Source organism: Ursus americanus, chromosome 2 (assembly GCF_024610735.1).
Source record: "Ursus americanus isolate L20-20 chromosome 2, mUrsAme1.1.p, whole genome shotgun sequence".
NCBI lineage: Eukaryota > Metazoa > Chordata > Mammalia > Carnivora > Ursidae > Ursus > Ursus americanus.
In genome coordinates, this window is record NC_142128.1 from 80,800,104 (window position 1) to 80,818,594 (window position 18,491).

At 57.4% G+C, this 18,491-nt stretch overlaps 1 protein-coding gene across 2 annotated transcripts in view; it reads left to right on the forward strand.

Annotated features, from left to right (window-relative positions):
• The window catches only part of QSOX1 (quiescin sulfhydryl oxidase 1), a 35,270-nt gene extending 18,535 nt beyond the window's left edge, over positions 1-16,735 (forward strand). Inside the window, exons 6-13 of one of the 2 annotated variants that reach the window (XM_087858212.1) lie at positions 1,939-2,084; positions 3,848-3,982; positions 6,029-6,158; positions 8,326-8,448; positions 9,211-9,358; positions 10,946-11,095; positions 12,963-13,142; positions 14,865-16,735. In XM_087858212.1, the coding sequence (XP_087714338.1) occupies positions 1,939-2,084; positions 3,848-3,982; positions 6,029-6,158; positions 8,326-8,448; positions 9,211-9,358; positions 10,946-11,095; positions 12,963-13,142; positions 14,865-15,625 (1,773 nt within the window). In that variant the 3' untranslated portion in view covers positions 15,626-16,735. The remainder of the gene's footprint in view (positions 1-1,938; positions 2,085-3,847; positions 3,983-6,028; positions 6,159-8,325; positions 8,449-9,210; positions 9,359-10,945; positions 11,096-12,962; positions 13,143-14,864) is intronic. The other variant, XM_045811367.2, reaches the window with a different exon arrangement.
• The last annotated feature ends 1,756 nt before the right edge of the window (positions 16,736-18,491 follow it).

Below are 18,491 nucleotides of genomic sequence, written 5' to 3' on the forward strand. Positions count from 1 at the left end.
TGTTCTGGTGAATTCTAGGGTCTGGGCCTCGTGCGCTTCTTAGCCCAGCACTGGCCTGACCCCTGCTGGGGGACCCGGGAAGTGTGGGAGCTGGACCTTTCCGTTTGAAAACCTTTCTTTTTTATCTCCCTCATTGAAACTGCGTCTGTAACACCTGCTGTTCATTGAGCACTGGACTAGAGTGCCAGCACACGTAGTCGCTAATCTTCACAGTTAAGGTTGATAATAAGGTAACACGTTGAAAATCCCCTGGCAGTGAACGGGTGGAGCAGGGCTTGGAACCAGGTCTGTGAGTCCCACAAGCCCAGGTGGTTTCCGCACTGCCCCACCCCTGCAGAGTTGGGGCTTGGGAGCAGGAGGGGGCCATCAGAGGTCATGCAGCGCCTCAGGAGGAAGTAAAGCAGGTAACAGAACAGGCAGGCGTGAATTTCCACTCCGTGATGATCCGTCTGTAATCAGGTTACCCAGCTTCCCTACGCCCCATTTCCCTGTCTGGAAAGCAGTGATCGTTACCTTTCCTCAGAGCGCTGCTGGCACAGTCAAACGAGGCGGGTTAGGGAAAGGGCCTGGATTGGTAGCTGGCACAGAGTAGGTGCTTTTTAAAGACCCATTCCCCTGGCCTAATGCAGGGAGCTCTCTGTTCTGCTGGCTCAGAGACTTCTCTAGGCCCCTTGTGGGCTTTTCCCAGGTACTGAGGTGGGATGGGCCAAGGCATGGGTGAAGTCCCAAGGAAATGCAGCGACACAGAAGAGGCATGAGGGTGGAGATGAAATTAAACACCACTGTCAGCTCCGAATGACTTTCCTCCTGAGACTCATAAAGCACAGTGCAGAGCGTCCGGGCTCTCTCTAGGCATCTGAGCCCCGAGAGGGGAAACAGAGGGAGATGGGGGGGGGCATGGAGCTTTGCTGAAGGACTGCCTGACCCTTCTGGGGTCCCAGTCCAGGCCTGGGGTCATTCCTGTCACGAGGAAGTGATTAATAAATGATCATTAGAATCAGATATCCTCCGACCTGTCCCCAGGGGCAGGGATCCTGTGTCCACGCAGAAGTGCTCAGAGATGGGTAGTTTGAGAAGCAGGAGGCACAGTAGCCAAGAGCCCACACTCTGGAGCCGGATTGAACTGGGGTTTATTGCCCATTTCAGGCGCTTGCAGACTGTCACCCGAACACTTGATTTCACTGCTCAGCCTCCGTGTTTCCATGTGCAATAGGCATTTTAGTTTTTTTAATGAACACTTACATACCTCCTATGCACCAGTCACCGTTACACATTTTATAAAATTAACCCCTTCGGTTCCCTTAACAGCCCGCTGAGGTTGGTATGTTCGTTATTATTCCAATTTTGCAAGTAAGGAAATTGAGTCAGGGGAGGTTGAAGCTGGCTTGGGAGGGGGGGCAGGATGCAAACCCAGGCAGCCGTAGTAGACTGTGCCTGCCGGCTCAGTCTCCTGATGATAGTTCCTGTTTCATACCATTATTTTGAAGATTCAGTGAAGCAATCTATAAACACCCAATACCTACTCAATAAATGTTAGGTAATAATGATTTTCCCCCTTATTTCTTTCTAAAAATAAAATCACGTCAAAGTATGTTTTTCTGATTTGTAATATAGATAGAAAGCCTTATAAATATAAGAATAAAAATGAAACCACATTTTATTATGCCTTCTACAGATTGCTTTCATTGGAAAGAAACTTATATTAAATTGCGCTGTCCTAGGGAATTCAAGGTGTGTGGTGTGCACAGTTCCAAGGCCCCTTGTCCTGGGCAGTGTGTGACTCTTATCCCCTGTGGGGTAGAGGTGGTTGGTGGCGGGAGACTCACTCAGCACACTCGTCCGTTCTCTGAAAGGCGTAGAGTCTGGATGGTGCCTGCCCAGGGCTCCCTCTGCCCAGTGGCTGGCCCCCACCCCCGACACGTCTGTCTGTCTCTGTAGGTGACTCTGGATTTGTCCCAGCACCAGGGCATAGCAGTGCGCAGGGTCCTGAACACAGAGGGTGACGTGGTGAGCAAGTTTGGAGTCACCGACTTCCCATCTTGCTACTTGCTGTTTCGGAATGGCTCTGCCTCCCGAGTCCACGTGTGAGTGCCGTGCCTCTCCCTGTCCCCTCTCCTCTCCCCCTGCGTGCATCCTTTCTTCCCTGCCTAGAGAAGCCTGCCAAGTTCTTTCTCCTGCAGTTCCTCTGAGGAGTCCCCTCTGCAGGAGAAGCAGCCACCTGCCCGGGGGGGGGGGGGGGGTGCAGTGCCAGGCACACGGCCCTGGCCCCCAGCTCAGGAGTCCGGCCTCAGGCCCCTGGTGCACTCACCGCCGCTGCTCCTGCACCATCGCCCCTGCTGCCCTAGTCCCCATCGTCCTCTGTTCACAGTCTCCTTGGCAGGCTGCAGGCCTGGCAGGCACTCAGATATGCCTGACCCTCCCTCCCTTTGGTTTTCTAATTGCAGAAAAGTTCATTAGGAGCTAGACAATAGCCAGTTCCAAAATGCCAAGAGAAAACAATCAGGCCAGCCGCAGCCCCTCTGTCAGGCTCCCGCTGCTGAATGGCCCGTTAAATGGCACCAGATGGTGCCTCGGTGCCCTCCCTGGGCAGATGATTGATGTCGCCTGGCTCCTGCAGGCAGGAGCTCGAGGGCCAGGGAGCTCAAGACTTGCCTGAGATGCCCAATGAGCTGCTCCGCGGGGCCATTAGTGCCATCCTGGACGGAGGCCGGGCAGGGCGGGCCCTGGCCCTTGCCAGCCCGAGTCACCAAACAGCACCGGGCCGGCCTCGTCAGGGAATTCTGTGGGGGTGGGGGGGAGCCTGAGGGCTGCAGGGGGACAGGCAGGGACAGATAGTGCCAGTCCTGGTGGGGAGAGGAGGCTTTGTTTCCTCACTTGGAGCTGGTGGAGGGGAAAATTGTTTGTGACGACGCTGCTCCTGAGCCATCTGCTCATCAAGAAACATCGGGCCGGGACAGCAGAGTGGAAAGCAGTGCTGCCCGATGCCAGCTCCCCTGGGGTGTCCCGTCACACGGCTGCTGGTCTTCACACCCTCCCTCCAGACGGCCGTGACCAGGAGGGGGTGTCGCCTGCCCTTGAGGACTCGCCATCAGAAAAGAGAAAGAAATCAAAAGGATTGTACAAGGATTCCAGAATTCTAGTGTTGTTGTTGTTACTCCCTGTTTTTTTGAAAACCAGGTATCAAACTCCCTTGACTTCCTTGGGGAGGAATGTCACCTCTGCTACCTCAGAGCAAGCTTGTGAGCAGGCACCTCCTTTGGTCTCTGGTGAAGGTAGTCAGACCCAGCCATCCCCTCCATGGGCAGTAGTAGCTCCATCCCGCAGCCCCTCCAGGGCAGGCCGAGGAATCCTCAGTCCCGCTGTGTTTCCAGATGGGACTTTGACCTCAGACTGGTGTCAGAGAGGCCCTCCGCAGCATGAGTGGTGAATAGAAAGGCTAAAGTGAGGCCTGGGTGCCTTGGTTTGACCTCACTGAGGATGAGACAGAACCAGATTCAAATATTTCTTACCAAACACTTCTGTCAAGGATGCCTGGATGGTACAGTAGGTTACGTGTCTGACTCTTGGTTTTGGCTCAGGTTCTGATCTCGGGGTCATGAGATGGAGCCCCACGTCAGGCTCCACGCTCAGCGCAGAGTCTGCCTGGGATTCTCTCCCTCTCCCTCTGCCCCTCCTGCTTGTGCTCATTCTTTCTCTCCAAAATAAATAAATAAATCTTTAAAAAATAAATTAAAACAATAAACATTTCTGTCAGTTGAGCCACCTGCCTGCTCTCCTGACGTGAGTTCATCCTGGGATCTGTTTCTCCATACTCACTGCCTCCCCTCTGTGGTTTCTTCCCTCACAGGCTTGTGGAATCCAGGTCCTTCTACACCGCTTACCTACAAAGGTTCTCCAGGGCCCCCCGGGAGTCTGTCCCGACCAAGGTTGTGCCAACCACTGCTCACATGATCGCTCCCACTGTGTGGAAAGTCGCAGATCGGTAAGGCCACACCCACTTCCCACCCCCCTTCCCTCCCCCCACCCTTGCCTCTGATCACAGACCCCCCGACTTCAGACCACACTGTGTTCCCTGTCTTGAGCTTAGCACATGCCTTTCCAGTCCCCCGAGGGCTGGCCTTGGCCTTTGGGCTCCCCTGGCTGCTGACCATACACGGCAGAGTCGTCGTGGTGTGGGAGAAGCAACTGTTAGCCGGTGGCCAGCCCCGTTCTGCTGACCATGGGAGGTGCCACACAGCACTTACGTGTGTCCTCCATAATGGAATGAATACTTCCCAGTGCCCACGTTCCTTAAACTTAACGCTATTCAAGAATAAGCAGAATCCGTTTAGGAAAATCTGTGGCCTTCCAACCAACTTCCCACCCGAGCAACGGTCTCTTCCGCACATATTTTTGAGTACCTGCGACACAGTAGGCGCTGTAATACAGATGTGTACAGACATGCAGTCCCTTCCCCCAGAAAGTTTACAGTCCCTTCTAGGAAGTTACTGGCCTCATTCGAATGCCGCCGGTGCTGGAGAGCTCACTACCTTCCAGGGTAGCCTATATCTTTGTGCACAGACGTAACCATGAGGAAGCTGCTTTTCTCTCCAAGGCTCCTTGGCTCTGCTCTTGCAGTAGAATTCCTGCTCGTTGGGCAGGAGATGGGGCTATAAGCCTCTGGCGCTGGCATCCGGCTGTATACCAAGTAGAAATGGCTGACTGGGGAGCTCAGACCTGTAATCAGGAAGGTGGCCTCCACAAGGAGACTGTACAAGAGAACTGGGGGAAAGGTCATCTGATTTCCAGAGGATTTTGCATCCCAGCATGAAGGACTTTCAGGGTAGAAAGTACTAATGGAGAGATTTTTAGTAAATCAGGTAAGAAGGAAAGAGAGACTGACAAGAGGGAACAGTCATTATGGTCATTCACATTCTGGTCATTCACATCATTCAAATTATAACAGCAGACACTTACTGGCCTTAGGTGCCAGGCTCTGTGCTGGGCACCTTCCATACATCATCTCCTTTGGTCATGGGGCCACATCTTGAGGCAGACCACAAGAATGGAGAGGGACCGAGACCCAGCACAGCACCGTGGGGCCCAGAGAGGGCACTTTGCCCCGAGGGTGGAGCACAGGTGGTCACCGTGCTCACCCCGTTAGCTGACCCCGTTGGCTCCCCGCAGCATGAGGAGATAGGTACGGCAGGGGTAGTCAGTTCATTTTACAGGTGAGGTCGGACGGAGTTGCCTCCCAGAGCTGGCTCCCTGTAGAACTGAGGCCAGAAGCCAGGCCTCAGGAGGCAGGGGTAGAGAAGCAGCCAACACATGACGAGCCCTTTGCTTCAGAACCCCGAGCCCAGACCGCAAGCGAGTATGATGGGCATGGGGTGGGGCAGCCAGCTGGGAAACTGCAGCCTTTCCCCCGGGGCTGGGATCAGCCCAAGAGGCGTGACATGGAGCCTCACCTGCTACCCAAGGCCTGGCAGCTGCAAGGACATCAGGCCCCAAGTAAAAACACACCACTTCCCCTCCTAACCCCTCAGCTCCCACCATGCCCTGCCTTGGTCTTTCAAAGAGGGCCCAGCTTTTCCAGAGCCACGTTGTTTGGGTGCACCTATTGGTCTGTCTGTCCCTAGGGGTCTTTGTTCAGAACAGGGAACGAAACTCAACCTTCCACAAGCAGCCTGATTAAAAGCACCTTTAAGGAGTACAGGAGGGTCTGGCCCTGAGGCTGTGGAAGGGGAACCCCTGCTTTATGCCAGGAGCTGCTGAGGGGTTTACATTTGTGCTTTTATTTATTCCTCTCAGCAACCTACCCATGAGCAATTTATTATTTATTTACTGTAAGAATTGAGGAATTAAGGCTCAGAGAGGTAATACACTCAGGGTCACAGAGCTAGTTCGTGGCAGAGCCCAGTGCTGACTTACAGGACTCTGTAACCATCAGCAGTGGCCCTCCCCTTCTCTCCCTGTAGTGCTGGGTGCTCGTCCCCAGCCCCTGGCCTGTGGTTAACATCCCTTCTCTCTCTGCCTCCTGGGTCCTCAGCTCCAAGATCTACATGGCTGATCTGGATTCTGCACTGCACTACATCCTACGGGTGGAAGTGGGCAAATTCTCTGTCCTGGAGGGGCAGCGCCTGGTAGCCCTGAAAAAGTTCATGGCAGTGCTGGCCCAGGTGAGCAGGGCCCCAGCCTCCCTTGTCCACACCTCCCTTGGGAGCTCCGGTCTGGCTGGACATCTGGACCCACACCTGTCCCCGTCCGCCCCGGGCTGCTACCCTGCAGTCTCAGTCATACCCTGCGCTGGGCAGGGTCGGCCCCCTTCCCAGCCCACCCTGGGCAGGTGGCTGGGTAGGGCAGGGCCAGCTGTCCTGGGGATGTTCCTGCTGAGTCCTTCACCACAGTCTGAGCCTGGAGTGTGGCCTCCCACTTCCTGCCGTGGTCACTGAGGAAGCGGGACCCGTGGATGCCACAGGGAAGGAAAGAAGGCTTTTCTGAATATCCTCTCTTCCCTCCCAGTCACTGATCACAGTCTGACCAGGTTCTTGGCCCTAGCCATGCCTTCTTTATTCCTGTGTGGTTTCTGGCCAACATGGCTACTCTCTGAAGTGTAGCTCCTGCCTACTGGGGATCTGCTGTGTGTCAGGCATGTAATCCTCTTACCTTTGCACAGTGGCAAGTATTACCCCCATTTCAGAGGCCCAGGTTGTTCAAGGGACTAGTCTTATACCTCTCAGTGGGGAGCTGTTGTGAGGATTTGAGCTGAGGTCTCTGGCCCCAGAGCCTGTGGTCCTTTCTTTGCCACACCTCTTCCTCATCCCTGAAGGTGAGATGCAGGCCCTCTTCCTTCTGCACCTGTCTCCTCCTCCCTCCCCGCATTCTTCTGTTTGCTTCCAGATCCACTGCCAGTGCTGCCCTACTTAAAACCCAAGGCTCTGGGCTGCTGAGGACTGCTGAGTCAGATGCGGGCTCTGGTCCCCTCCACAGCCTGACTGCTGACGCAGCCACCCTCAGCCCCTGGGTGCCAGGTCTGCGGGAAGCTGGGACTCCCTCTGGGGGTGATCTGTGCCTCCCCCTCAGGAACTGCCTGCCAGCCTGGTCCCTGTTCCCCTCCTCACCCCAGCGCTGGCCTTGCAGCCCACCTGGCTCAGTCTGTGTGGTGCCGTTACAGCCTGAGGCCAGAGCCTTTCCCCCAGATCCCTGCTCTCTCCTGGAAGCAGCTGGTGGGACTGGCCACTGGGTGGCGTGCGGTCACCAGCGTTTCCTGCGCCAGGCAGAGGGTGACTCCCTGAAGTCCAGAGCCCTTAATTCATCCTTCCTCCTGACACCAGGGCCTGAGAAGGAGGAAGGGTCCAAGTCAGGATGATGGGCGAAGGTCAGTGAGAAACGCTGACTTGAAGCTGTAAATTCATGTAGAGAGCCCAGAGGCCCTGGTGAGCTGACCGAGAGGGAGCGTGTCAAAGGCAGGATTGTTCCGGCCACTTCTCCCTCGGGGCCAGTGGCCAGCCCTGGAGGTTTGATGGGAATCTGTAATGACTTTCTCAGAGGACTGGATCCACTGGCAGGTTTTTCTGTGTAGTGATCATTCTTTGCTCTTTTTCCTCCACAAGTTTCTCAGTGTCTTTGTCCTCTTGACCTGTGTCTTGGTGGTTTCATCTGACCTGCTCTGCAGGCATCCCTCCCTGCTCCTGCCCCGCCTCTGGGTGTGTGTGTGCACGCGCACGCACGCACACATGTCTGTCCTCCTCCCTGGAGTCCTTGTGGTTTTAAAGTGCTGATACTAATCAGATTTCAGTTGACTTATTGTCAGAGTAGCTTTTCATGTTCCTCGGAGACTCTTGGGAGTGACCATCAAGGTCTGGACCTTGGCTATAAGCCCCCGGGCCAGCTTGTCCCCACCAGCAGCCCATGGAATACAGATGAAAGGCTGTTCGTCAGCCTCACCCCACAGTCAGTCAGCTGGTCAGTCAGAAGATCTCCCGCAGAGAGGACTGCGTGGCCCAGGTTCCCAGCAGCCCTGGGAAGCCACGCAGGTGCTCAGCCTTCCTCCCAGGGGCAGTGTGGGGTCAGGGTCAGCCTTGGGAGAGGGAGGCCTGAAGGGCCCAGCCTCACTTAGAGCCTCGGTCCTCTCCCCACCCCTTCCCTCGCCTTGCCAGGTGCCCCAGAGCAAAGGTAGCGAGGAACCCGCCTTTGTGTCTGAGGCAGAATGTTTTCCTGGCGGTTTCAGAGCATTTCAGGAATCTGCCTCGGCTCACTTCTGTTTAGCCCCCTATCCTCCGTGGAGCTGCGGGGCTCCGGGGGAATTGCTTTTCCCTCCCCAGCTTCCCCTTGTGCCTCCCACAGCACTTCCCCGGCCAGCCCTTAGTCCAGAACTTCCTGCATTCCATTAATGACTGGCTCAAGAGGCAACAGAGAAAGAAAATCCCCTACAGTTTCTTTAAAGCTGCCCTGGACAACAGGAAGGAGGTGAGTCTGGGGGCAACTGAAGACCTCGGAGTCCTCAGTGACTGTGGGGGTGGAAGGGGTTAACCCTGTAGCCTCTAACCTCCTTCACCCACGGTCTTGGTTGGGCCCTTCCATCAATAATTAGTGAACGGCTACTTACTGAGCTGTCTGCATGCACATCTCATCTAATCTTCCCAGCATTAGTGGGAGGTAGCTCTTATCCCCATTTAGCAGATGGAGAAGCTGAGGTTAAGAGAGGTTAAGTAACTTGTCTAAGGTCATAGAGCCAGTAGGTGGTTGGGCCAGAATGCAAGACCGAATGTGAGCGAGTTTGTTGCTGGCGCTCCCAGGAGCCTGCAGGCACATTGGCCCCCTCACACGACTCGTCTGGCCCTCTCCAGGGGCACCTCTCTGGGCTCCCGCGCATCCACTCTCTGCAGAGCTGGCCCCCTGCAGCCAGCAGAGGCACACAGCCGTACAGATGTGTCGGATGCCAAAGCTCGAAGGGACCTCAGAGGCCAAACCCCTCCTTTTACAGATGGGGAAGCCGAGGCTAGAATAAGGATGTGACTTGCTCTGTGTCACAGCTTTTCAGATCTGCTTCTCCTTTGACGGATGTAGCCAGTGGGAGATGCCACCTTCCAGGTGATAGACTGAGGAGGGACCTCATTTGTCTCAAGGCTGTGTGCTTACCTTCAAGTCTCCTGGAAGCTTCTTTCCTTACCGTCCATCCCATTCTCTTTCTTTTCCATATATGCACTCATGCACGTATGTGTTCCTTAGGGCACTATGGTTGCCAAGAAGGTGAACTGGGTTGGCTGCCAGGGGAGCGAGCCACATTTCCGGGGCTTTCCCTGTTCCTTGTGGATCCTCTTTCATTTCCTGACGGTGCAAGCAGCTCGGCACAATTTAGACCACTCACAAGAGACAGGTGAGTCCGAGGCCTGTGCGCCTGCCTGGCCCTGCCCTGCTCTCCACAGGCTCCCTGCTGCGGGCCCAGATGTAGCAGAGTCTGCCCTTGCAGCTGACCCCGGTGCCCTCCGCACAGAATGGGGAGGACCTGGAGAAGCCACCCAGTCCTGGCCCCGGCCCCAGCGTGGTGCCCTGGGCGAGCTCAGGGGCATAAGGTTTCTTTCTGGCTTTCTTGGAGCCACAAGCTTGCTCTGTTTACAGAACTTTGTGAAAAATTTGTGCTTGTATTTTTTGTACTCCTGTCAAGGCAAGAATTCTGTTTCAGTCTACGTGGCTGATACTGTGTGCTTTGAACAATTTTATTGTTTCCCACGGAAAAATCATTCTTTTTTTTCTTTCCCCCCCCCCACTTTTTTTTAGAGAGTGTGCAAGCTGGGGGGCAAGGGCAGAGGGAGAGACAGAGAGTCTTAAGCAGGCTCCATGCCCAGCACGGAGCCTGACGCAGGGTTCGATCTTATAACCCTGAGATCATGACCTGAGCTGAAATCAGGAGTCGGACATTCAACCAACTGAAAAATCATTTTCTAAGGGAAGCTGGGGAAACGCATTGCCCCTCCTGCCCTGTTCCCTCCTCAAACTGTGCGGCTGCCCTCCACCACCCATTCTGCCTCACACTCTCGCCTCACGACCAAAGGGCAGGCGTCCCATCCAGTCCACACCGACTGAGGGTTATGTCAGGTACCGGCTCGGCCTGGAGAGTGCAGTGGTGGGAAAGAAAGCGTCCCTGCTCTTGGTGGGGCAGGTGGGCAGAGAGCTGCCCTGCAGCGTGCCAAGGCCCAGAGCTGGGGCAGGGGGCCTGCAGCGAGAGGCAGGAAGTGCTCCATGCTGTGGGGAGGGCCAGGAGGAGGTGAGCTAGAACGGATGGAGGGACAGGAGCTGAGTTAGGAAGCAAGAGCGCCCCACAGCTGAGCAGAGGCAGAGGGAATTAGAGGAGCTGCCACGTGCAGCCAGCCAGCCAGCCAGCCGGTCTGTTAGCCTGTTTTTACGGAACATCTAAAAAGGGCCGGGCCCTGTTCTAGGAGGGGGTACAGTGGTGCATGAGACAAGAAGTCCCTGCCTCAGGGGCCAGGATTCCAGGGGCGGGAGTAACCTTACAGGTAGATCATCTCAGGTGTGATGATGAGTGCTCTGAAGACGACGCACTAGGTGGTGGGGAGGAGGGACGAGGGAGGGGGGCTGTGTTCAGACAGGGTGGCTTGGGGAGGCTTCTCGGAGGAGGTGGCCCTGCGTGGACCCCTGGTTTCCAGGTTTCCAGGCTGCACTTGTTTTGCTCAGGCTGCCCTAACAAAGTGCTCCACACTGGGGCGCTTACCCAACAGAAACTGATTTCCTCACAGTTCCTGACGCTGGAGGTCCAAGGTCAGCGTGTCAGGAGGGTCGGTATCTGCTGAGACCTTGGCTCATAGATGGCGATCTTCTCCCTGTGTCTGCACGAGGTCTTCCCTGGGTGTGTGCCATGTCCAAGTCTTCTCTTCTTATAAGGACACCGGCCCTATGGCTTAGAGCCCACCCTGGTGACCTCATGTGACCTTAATTATTTCTTTAGGCTCTTTGTCCAAATGTAGTCCCGTTCTGACATGCTGGGGGTTAGGCCTTCGACATACGACTGTGGGTGGACACAGCACAGCCCATCACACAGGCCAAGGACGAGCAGGTGCCAAGAACAAGTCTGGAGTGTTTGCAGCCCCAAAAGGAGGCCAGTGGTAGAGCCTGGGGTGGGGGCGGTGGCAGAAGAGGTGCAGGCCTGGGGGTCTCAGCAGGGGAAGCGTTGGGATTTCTGAGTCGGCGCTATGAGATGCCCCTAGGGAGTTTCCTAGGGCAGTGTCACCAATGGTCGGGGCTCTAGAGAGACTGCTGGGGGGAGGCCAGGCTGCCCCAGGCAGTGGTGGAATGCACCGGGGAGAGGGGGGTGGCGGCCCAGAGCAGAGCGGTAGGTGGCCTGTGGGAGAAGCGGTCAGATTTGGGAGTATTTTGAAGGTGGCGCTGGGTGGAGTCTGGGGCAGACTGTCTGAGGAGTGTACATAGGAGCCAGGACCCAGGGTGGACCCCAGAGCTGTTGGGCCTGAGCATCTGGCGGATGATGGTTCTGTGAGCTGAGAAATGGGAGGGTGTAGACGGTGGGGGGACTCCGCGGTCTATGCCCGCCAGCTGTCTGAATGGAGATGTGAATGGGTGAGTCCAGGGTTCAGGGACGAGGTCCAGGGCAGCGATGCAAGCCTTGTGGGCAGGGACGTGTGGGTGGTAGGTAAAGCCTGGGGGCTGGGCAGGCAGAGGACGGCGCGGAGGCCTGTGCTGCTCTGGGGTGCGCAGCGTCAGGGCCTCTGCCGAGGAGCAGGAGCCAGCAAAGGAGCCTGCGAAGGAGCAGCCACTGCAATTTCAGAACCCCGTGTCGGCAGGAGGGGGGGTGTCGCCAGCTGCGTGGGGGCCGTGGTGCTGCCAGAGGTGCTGCCAGGCCAGGAGCTCTCTGGCAGGCGCGGTGGCGGTGGAGCAGGGGTGAGAAGGGCCTGGCTAGATGGGGTGGAGAGAGAATAAGGGGCCCGAAATTGGAGCTAATGGGGCCGTCACTGGGGTCAGAGAGGGATGTCTTTATTGCAGTTGTCTTTACCAGTCGGAACAGTCCCGTATTAAGGGAAAAATCAGTGATGTGCTAACAAAGGAATATATATACAGGGGTGAAATCCTGAGGAGGTCAGAAGGGGTGAAGTCCAGAGCACCGGGCAGGAGGGGGAGGCGAGTACAGCTGCGGGGCCGCGGCGGCTGGGCTGAAGGCAGCACTGAGGAGGCCCAGGAGGACAGAGGCGAGGCCTGGCCTTCAGGGCTGCTCAGGTTGCCAGGAATGATGGCACAGGGAGGGGTCGTGAGCAGGACGCAGAGTGGGGTGCTGAAGTCCTAGTGTATGGAGGGCCGGGACTGTGAGTTCGGTTTTGAGGGGCTGGGGTCTTGCAACAGGAGAGTTCGGAAGCAACCAACAGCCGGGAGCGTCCTTCCGCCACCCCCAGGCCTGACGTATGAGGAGTGTGGAAGACAAAAAGGTTTAAGGGGGGCATGTTTTGGGGAGCCCAGCGTCAGGGCAGGAAGGTGAGGGGAGTATTCAAAGGTGGGTGCGGATACCAGTCCAGGGGGCCCCATGGGAGGGAGTGGGGGGCGAGGGGAGATGGAGACAAAGCAGGGAATGTGCAGAGCGAGATCCGGAGGGACCCCTGAGGCAGTCCCTGGGGGAACAGGAAGCCTAAAGTGGGTTGGGCACAGGAGGGGTGCAGGGAACAGGTGGTGGGCCGTCTGGCCCCTGCCTGCCTCTCCAAACATGTCTCAGCCCAGGTGTCCTGCTGACGAGTTTGGACCTTATCCCGAGTGTCAGTCAGTGACAGGGACCTGGATGAGTGGCAGAGAAAGGGAACTGGGATTTAGGACTTTGGGAGGAGATGGGGTCAACTCTAAAGTGACCCCTGGAAGGTGGACGGGTATGCAAAGAGACCCCGGGCCCCTCATCAGAAGGTGGGGCTGGTGGGCACACGTGGCCCCCGTGGCCCCCGTGACCGGCACAGCGTGTCCCCTCCCTGCAGCCAAGGCCCAGGAGGTCCTCCAGGCCATCCGCGCCTACGTGCGCTTCTTCTTCGGCTGCCGGGACTGCGCCGGCCACTTCGAGCAGATGGCTGCGGCCTCCATGCACCGGGTGGAGAGTCTGAACAGCGCCGTGCTCTGGCTGTGGTCTAGCCACAACAAGGTCAACGCTCGCCTCGCCGGTAAGGACGGGCCCCCTCCAAGGCCAGAGTCACCCACAGAGGGAGAGGGGGATGGGGGGGGGGGACCTGGACCAGAGATAGGAGACCGGACGCTCGTTGTCCCCGAGGTAACCCCCCGTGTGTCACAGTGCGCAGAGCCCTTCCACGTGCTCTGCCTGCCCTGCTGATGTAGGGCAGTGTCCTTAGACCCATTTTCCAGATGAGGAAACTAAGGCTTTGACACTCTAGGACTGTAGTCTTCCAGCGCCACTGCTCACTCTTTCCCCTGCATCAGGGCCCCTTCCTTGGAACTCTTGGGGTCCCTCTCCTGCCTCCCCTGTTCTGCCTTCTGGCTGCTGGCCCCTTCCTTACTCAAACCAACAGGAAGGAGAGAGCTCGGCTTTTCTACCCACTGGGAGGGGTCTAGCAATGAAATGTGCTGGAAGAGAAAGACCATGTCCTTCCTAGAAGAAACTGGCTGATTCCCATAGGGGGAGGCCTTGTCTTCTGAGGGTCCCCACTTAGTGTTTTCTGTCCCCGCGGCACAGGAGTCTCATGTATCCAATAGGCAGAAGCATTAAACTCCAGGGTGACCAGAAGCCAGCGGGTGGGGAGGGAGCCATCTGTGATCGAGCCGGCTTATCTGTGGCCCACAGACCTCCCCCCCCCTCCAGCGGTGGGAGGTTAAAGGAGCTGAATGGAGCAGGTGGTGGCGCTTTCTCTGTCTCCTGGGGCCTTCTGGTGGGCTTTGAAATGAGGAAAGGAAGACACGTGCCTGTCTCTCCTCTCACCCCTCCCCTCCCTGTCGCCCCCCCCCCCATGCTCCGTTTGACCCTCCAGCCCCATGACCTGGGCAGGCTCCGTGCTTCCCCAGGGGGCCCAGCTGCCGCTGGATGCGCCATCTGAAGCTTCTCCTAGAGGGGCCCAAAGGAAGACAAGACCCTGACCTCTGCGGTGGGGTCCTTCCAGATCAAACTGGGAACAGCGCTCACTTGGCAAGGCTGGTCACTACGACTTCTCAAGGGACCTTTGGAATCTGCTTGATGTCTTTACCCCAAAATAACCATCCCAGCTTTCCCACCACTTGCTGCTGCTTCATTCTGGCCGGCACCTTTTTCTGCTGTGTGAAACCCTTTAGGAGAGGTGCCTCCTCCAAGAGACCTGGGCTGATGGGCGTCCCTGGGGTGACCCCGGGCGGGGAGCCAGCGGCAGGCCCTCTGGGGCTCCGCGGGGGGCTCTGCCCACTGTGCCAGCCATCAGGGTAACTTCCTGACTCTCCCGAGTGCCCTCTTCCCCATCCAGGCCCCCAGGCGCCCCTACGTCCCCCTCCTCGGAGGCCGCCTGAGCAGGAAATCCCACTGACTCCTACCCCAAGGGGCTGCTGTGGCATAAAGGAGAACACCTGTGGAATGTCCACATGCCACGAGCTCTTGTGTTAAAACATGTTTCTCCTTTAATTACGAAAGTAAGGAAGGGGCAGCAGGGAGCTGTCGTCCGTCCCTAGGAGGCTGTGGTGGCCTCACGGTGGGAGTCCTCCATGGCCAGAGCGGCCCCAGCACGGCGCTCGGGCTGCACGGGCCCTGTGCTAGGTGTTACCTGGCTTTTCCCCAACCCATCATTTCCAAGGGCAGTAGGGAGCCCTTTTTGCAGATGAGGAAGTGAGCATTCTGAGTGAGGAAAGGGGTCTGGGCTCCTAGGTGGGCCCAGCGGTCACCACCAGCCTGTGTGTGCTTCCCTCCCCAGGTGCTGCCAGCGAGGACCCCCACTTCCCCAAGGTGCAGTGGCCACCCCGTGAACTGTGTTCTCCCTGCCACGACGAACTCCGGGGTACGCCTGTGTGGGACCTGAACAACACCCTCCGATTCCTCAAGACCCACTTCTCCCCGAGCAATGTCGTCCCGGACGTGCCTTCTGCTTGGCTGAGCCCACGGATGGTTGCCCAGAGGATGGCAGCTGGAAATTTTACTCTGGGCCCTGAGAAGGCGGGGATCATGGTGGGCCCAGGGACAAAGTCCCCCGGAACCACTGTTCCTGACGTTCCAGCAGAGAGACTCAGGGCAAGTCACCCCCAGGATATGCTCACTGGCCTCGGTACAGCCCCAGCCGAGCCAGACCAGGGACCTCCCGAGCACATAGTAGAGCTTCAGAGGGATAAGGTGCAGCAGCCGAAAGGGCAGCAACACTTGACCAAGCGAGACACAGGGGCCGTACTGCTGGCTGAGTTCCTGGCCGAGAAGAACCTCCCCAGAGGCTCTTCAGAGCTGAGGCGAGTGGGTCGCAGCTCAAAGCAGCTGGCCAGCATTCCTGAGGGGGAGCCAGAGGCTGGGCCCGTGCGGGGCCAGGACCAGTGGCTGCAGGTGCTGGAAGGGAATTTCTCCCACCTGGACATCAGCCTCTGTGTGGGGCTCTACTCCCTGTCTTTCATGGGCCTCCTGGCCGTCTACACCTACTTCCGGGCCAGGATGAGGGCGCTGAAGGGCCATGCTGGCCACCCTGCAGCCTGAACCATTCGACGTGGGAGGGGGGCAGAGATGGGAGCTGCCACTCGTGCTCTTCCAGCCCCCTGTCCCTCCCCCCTCTTCCCATGTTCCTTGTCCAGGGAAATCCAGGGAAACCATTTGCTCCAATGAACCTCCTTGGGCCTTCTGGGGAGCAATGTTCCGTAGACATGAAAGCATGCGTAGGGTTTGTGTTCATCTGACAGCACAGCGGAAAGCAGCCTTGGGCAGGGGGGTTGGGAGGCTCAGTCCCTGGCCTCCCAGCCCCAGATTCCTCTTTTACCTTGTTTGAAGTCCCGCCTCGTTCTCGCTGAAGCTTCCGTGTCTCCACTTGGTCTTGGCCCTAAACTGGGGCAAGCATGGCCATAGTTGCCCAGGTTCTCCATCCAGGTCTAGTGGACTAGAGCAGAACTCTTCAGTATATTCCAGAGCTCCGTCCATCCCCCTCCCTGTGGGGTACACGGAGGCCTTTGTGCCGGAGAAGGACGGACTGCCTCTGGCCCTCTGTGGCCTGTACATCCTCCGGCCCCTTGTAACTCCAGGGTGGGGTTTGCTTTGGGGGAGGGTGGTGGTGGTCTGGAAGCTTCTGAAAGCCCTGCTGGTCTCCCAGGTGTGGCCTGGGGTCAGGGTTGGAGGGAGGAGAGCTGCTGGCTCCTTTCCCAGACCTCTGCTGCTGGAGCTGGTGTGGACTTGGACAGGTGATGGCCACGGGGCTGGGTGGTGAGTGGCTGGCTTGGCGGGACCTGAGAGGGGCTCGTGTGGGATTTAGGGAGGGGTACTGGTGTCGTTAGTGCCTTGGCTCCGGGCTTAGCTGTGAGGGAAGAGGAAAGCCTCAGGGAAAAGATGGTTGCTTCAGATGTGCTTTGGCTCCTCCCCAGTGGGCTCTACCCCTCTGAGAGCTGGGTCTTTTGTCTTTTGATTTTGGCCTCCAAAACAGATGCTAACCTTTGTGGAGGGTGCTGGAGTGAGGGGAATATCCTCTCTCTTGAGGGTCCACCTCCCATCGTGTAGAGCTTAAAAGGGTCAGAGGGGAGGGTAGCTCTGTACACATGCTTGATTCCCACCCTACCCCACTGCTTGGGAGGGTTGTGGAATAAATTATTTTTGTTAAAGCAAGCCCTGGTGTGTTCTCTGACTTGCTGCTTGGAGACCTTGTGTCCAGAATGCACAGAATCTGGCCTCTGTGGGGATCCAGCCACATGTGATTGCCTTGGCTCGCAGAGCTCCTGCCCTGCAGGGGGCAGGGGGCCCTGGCACCACCCCCGTTCTCCTGGATGGGGCCCTCCCCCCTCAGCTCTCGGAGCCCTCTGGCCCCAAGCCCCTTCCGTCTCCATCGGCACCCCACCAGGGGACAGAGCTTGGTGGAGGTCTAATGCCGCCGCCTCCTGTTCCCCCAACCTCCTGGACACCTGCCTCAGTGCTCTGCCCCGGGAACCTTCCGCTGCACCTGCCCAGCCCTCCACAGCACGCGTCCTGCATCTCCCGCGCTCTCCCAAGGAAGGAGAGGGTTCGTTTGTGAGAGCAGGCCTGCACTAGCTCTTCAGCAGGGAGGAGTCAACCAGATTAGAGAGCCTGCCCCTAATCCGGCCTGCCAGGTTTTACAAGGCTCAGAGCCGCTGATAATGAACCTCATTAAGGGGGAGCAGGAGCCTCAATCCGATTTGGGGTTCTCTCTGACATCTTCACTCTGCTCGGATGGCCTTGGCACTGGGTGGAGCAGGTGGGATGCCTAGCAGGCTTCCTCTGCGGGGGCAGCTGGGAGGGGGAGCACAGACAGAGGTCAACCCCCCTATCCCTGCCTATGTGAGCCCTGTGTTACCTCTTTAGCCGGATAGAGTCCATCCTGGAGCCTCTCTGCATCCCTCCTCCATCTGCCCCCTCCTTTCTCCTAAGCTGGCTCTGACCCTCTCCCTGCCCCACCGGGGCCTGGCTGGGAGGCTGACAGGCCAGCACACTGGGCAGGGTGACCCTGGCCTGCAAGAAGGATAAAGAGGGCCCAGGCCAGTGCACACCGGGCCAAGACCACCCGCCTTGCCCCTCTACCACCTGGGACCTGACTCCATGTCAAGGGCAGAGAGCCCTTCTAGCTCCAGTGAGGCAGGCCCCCGTAGGGCCCCGGCAGTGGGTGTAGGCCTCCTCACAGCCAAGCCTTTCTTGGGCTGTTCCAGCCACTCTGATTGATAAATAAGGGTGGGCCCCTCCTCAGCGGGGCTGCTGCCTTTCACCTTGATTTCCCCAGGGCACGCTCAGCGGCATCGGCATCGATAAACTGGCTTGCCCAGCAGCCCGTCTCTCCCTCCAACCCGTCTGCCAGGCTGGGAGCCTGGTCTTCTGCGACTTGAACTCTGCTTGCCGTTCTAGATGGTTCCCTGCATCCTGGGAGAGCTCCCATGCAGGAAAGTGTCCTCATGGGAGCCCTGCAAGGCAGAGGCATTCCTCGCTGCCTGCGATGCTACCTACTGAGCATTCTGGAACGATTTCTTAGAGGTGGAGGCAGCTGAGCTGGCTTTTGAAAAATGAGTGGGTGTTAGCAAGGAAAGTGAAGAGGAAAAAGGCCATGGGGACAGCACATGCCAAGTCCGAGAAAGAAAAATAGGGAACACAAGAAATTCTCAGTAAAAAACATAGAAAAACATTTTCATTAAAAAAAAATTTAATGGGCGCCTGGGTGGCTCAGTCGGCTAAGCCCCTGCCTTCAGCTCAGGTCATGATCTCAGCATCCTGGGATCAAGCCCCGGATCAGGCTCCCTGCTCAGTGGAGAGCCTGCTTCTCTTTCTCCCTCTGTCTCTATGCCCGCTTGTGCTCTCTCTCTCTCACTCGCTCATCTCAGGTAAATAAATAATATCTTAAAAAAAAAAAAATTTTAAGGGG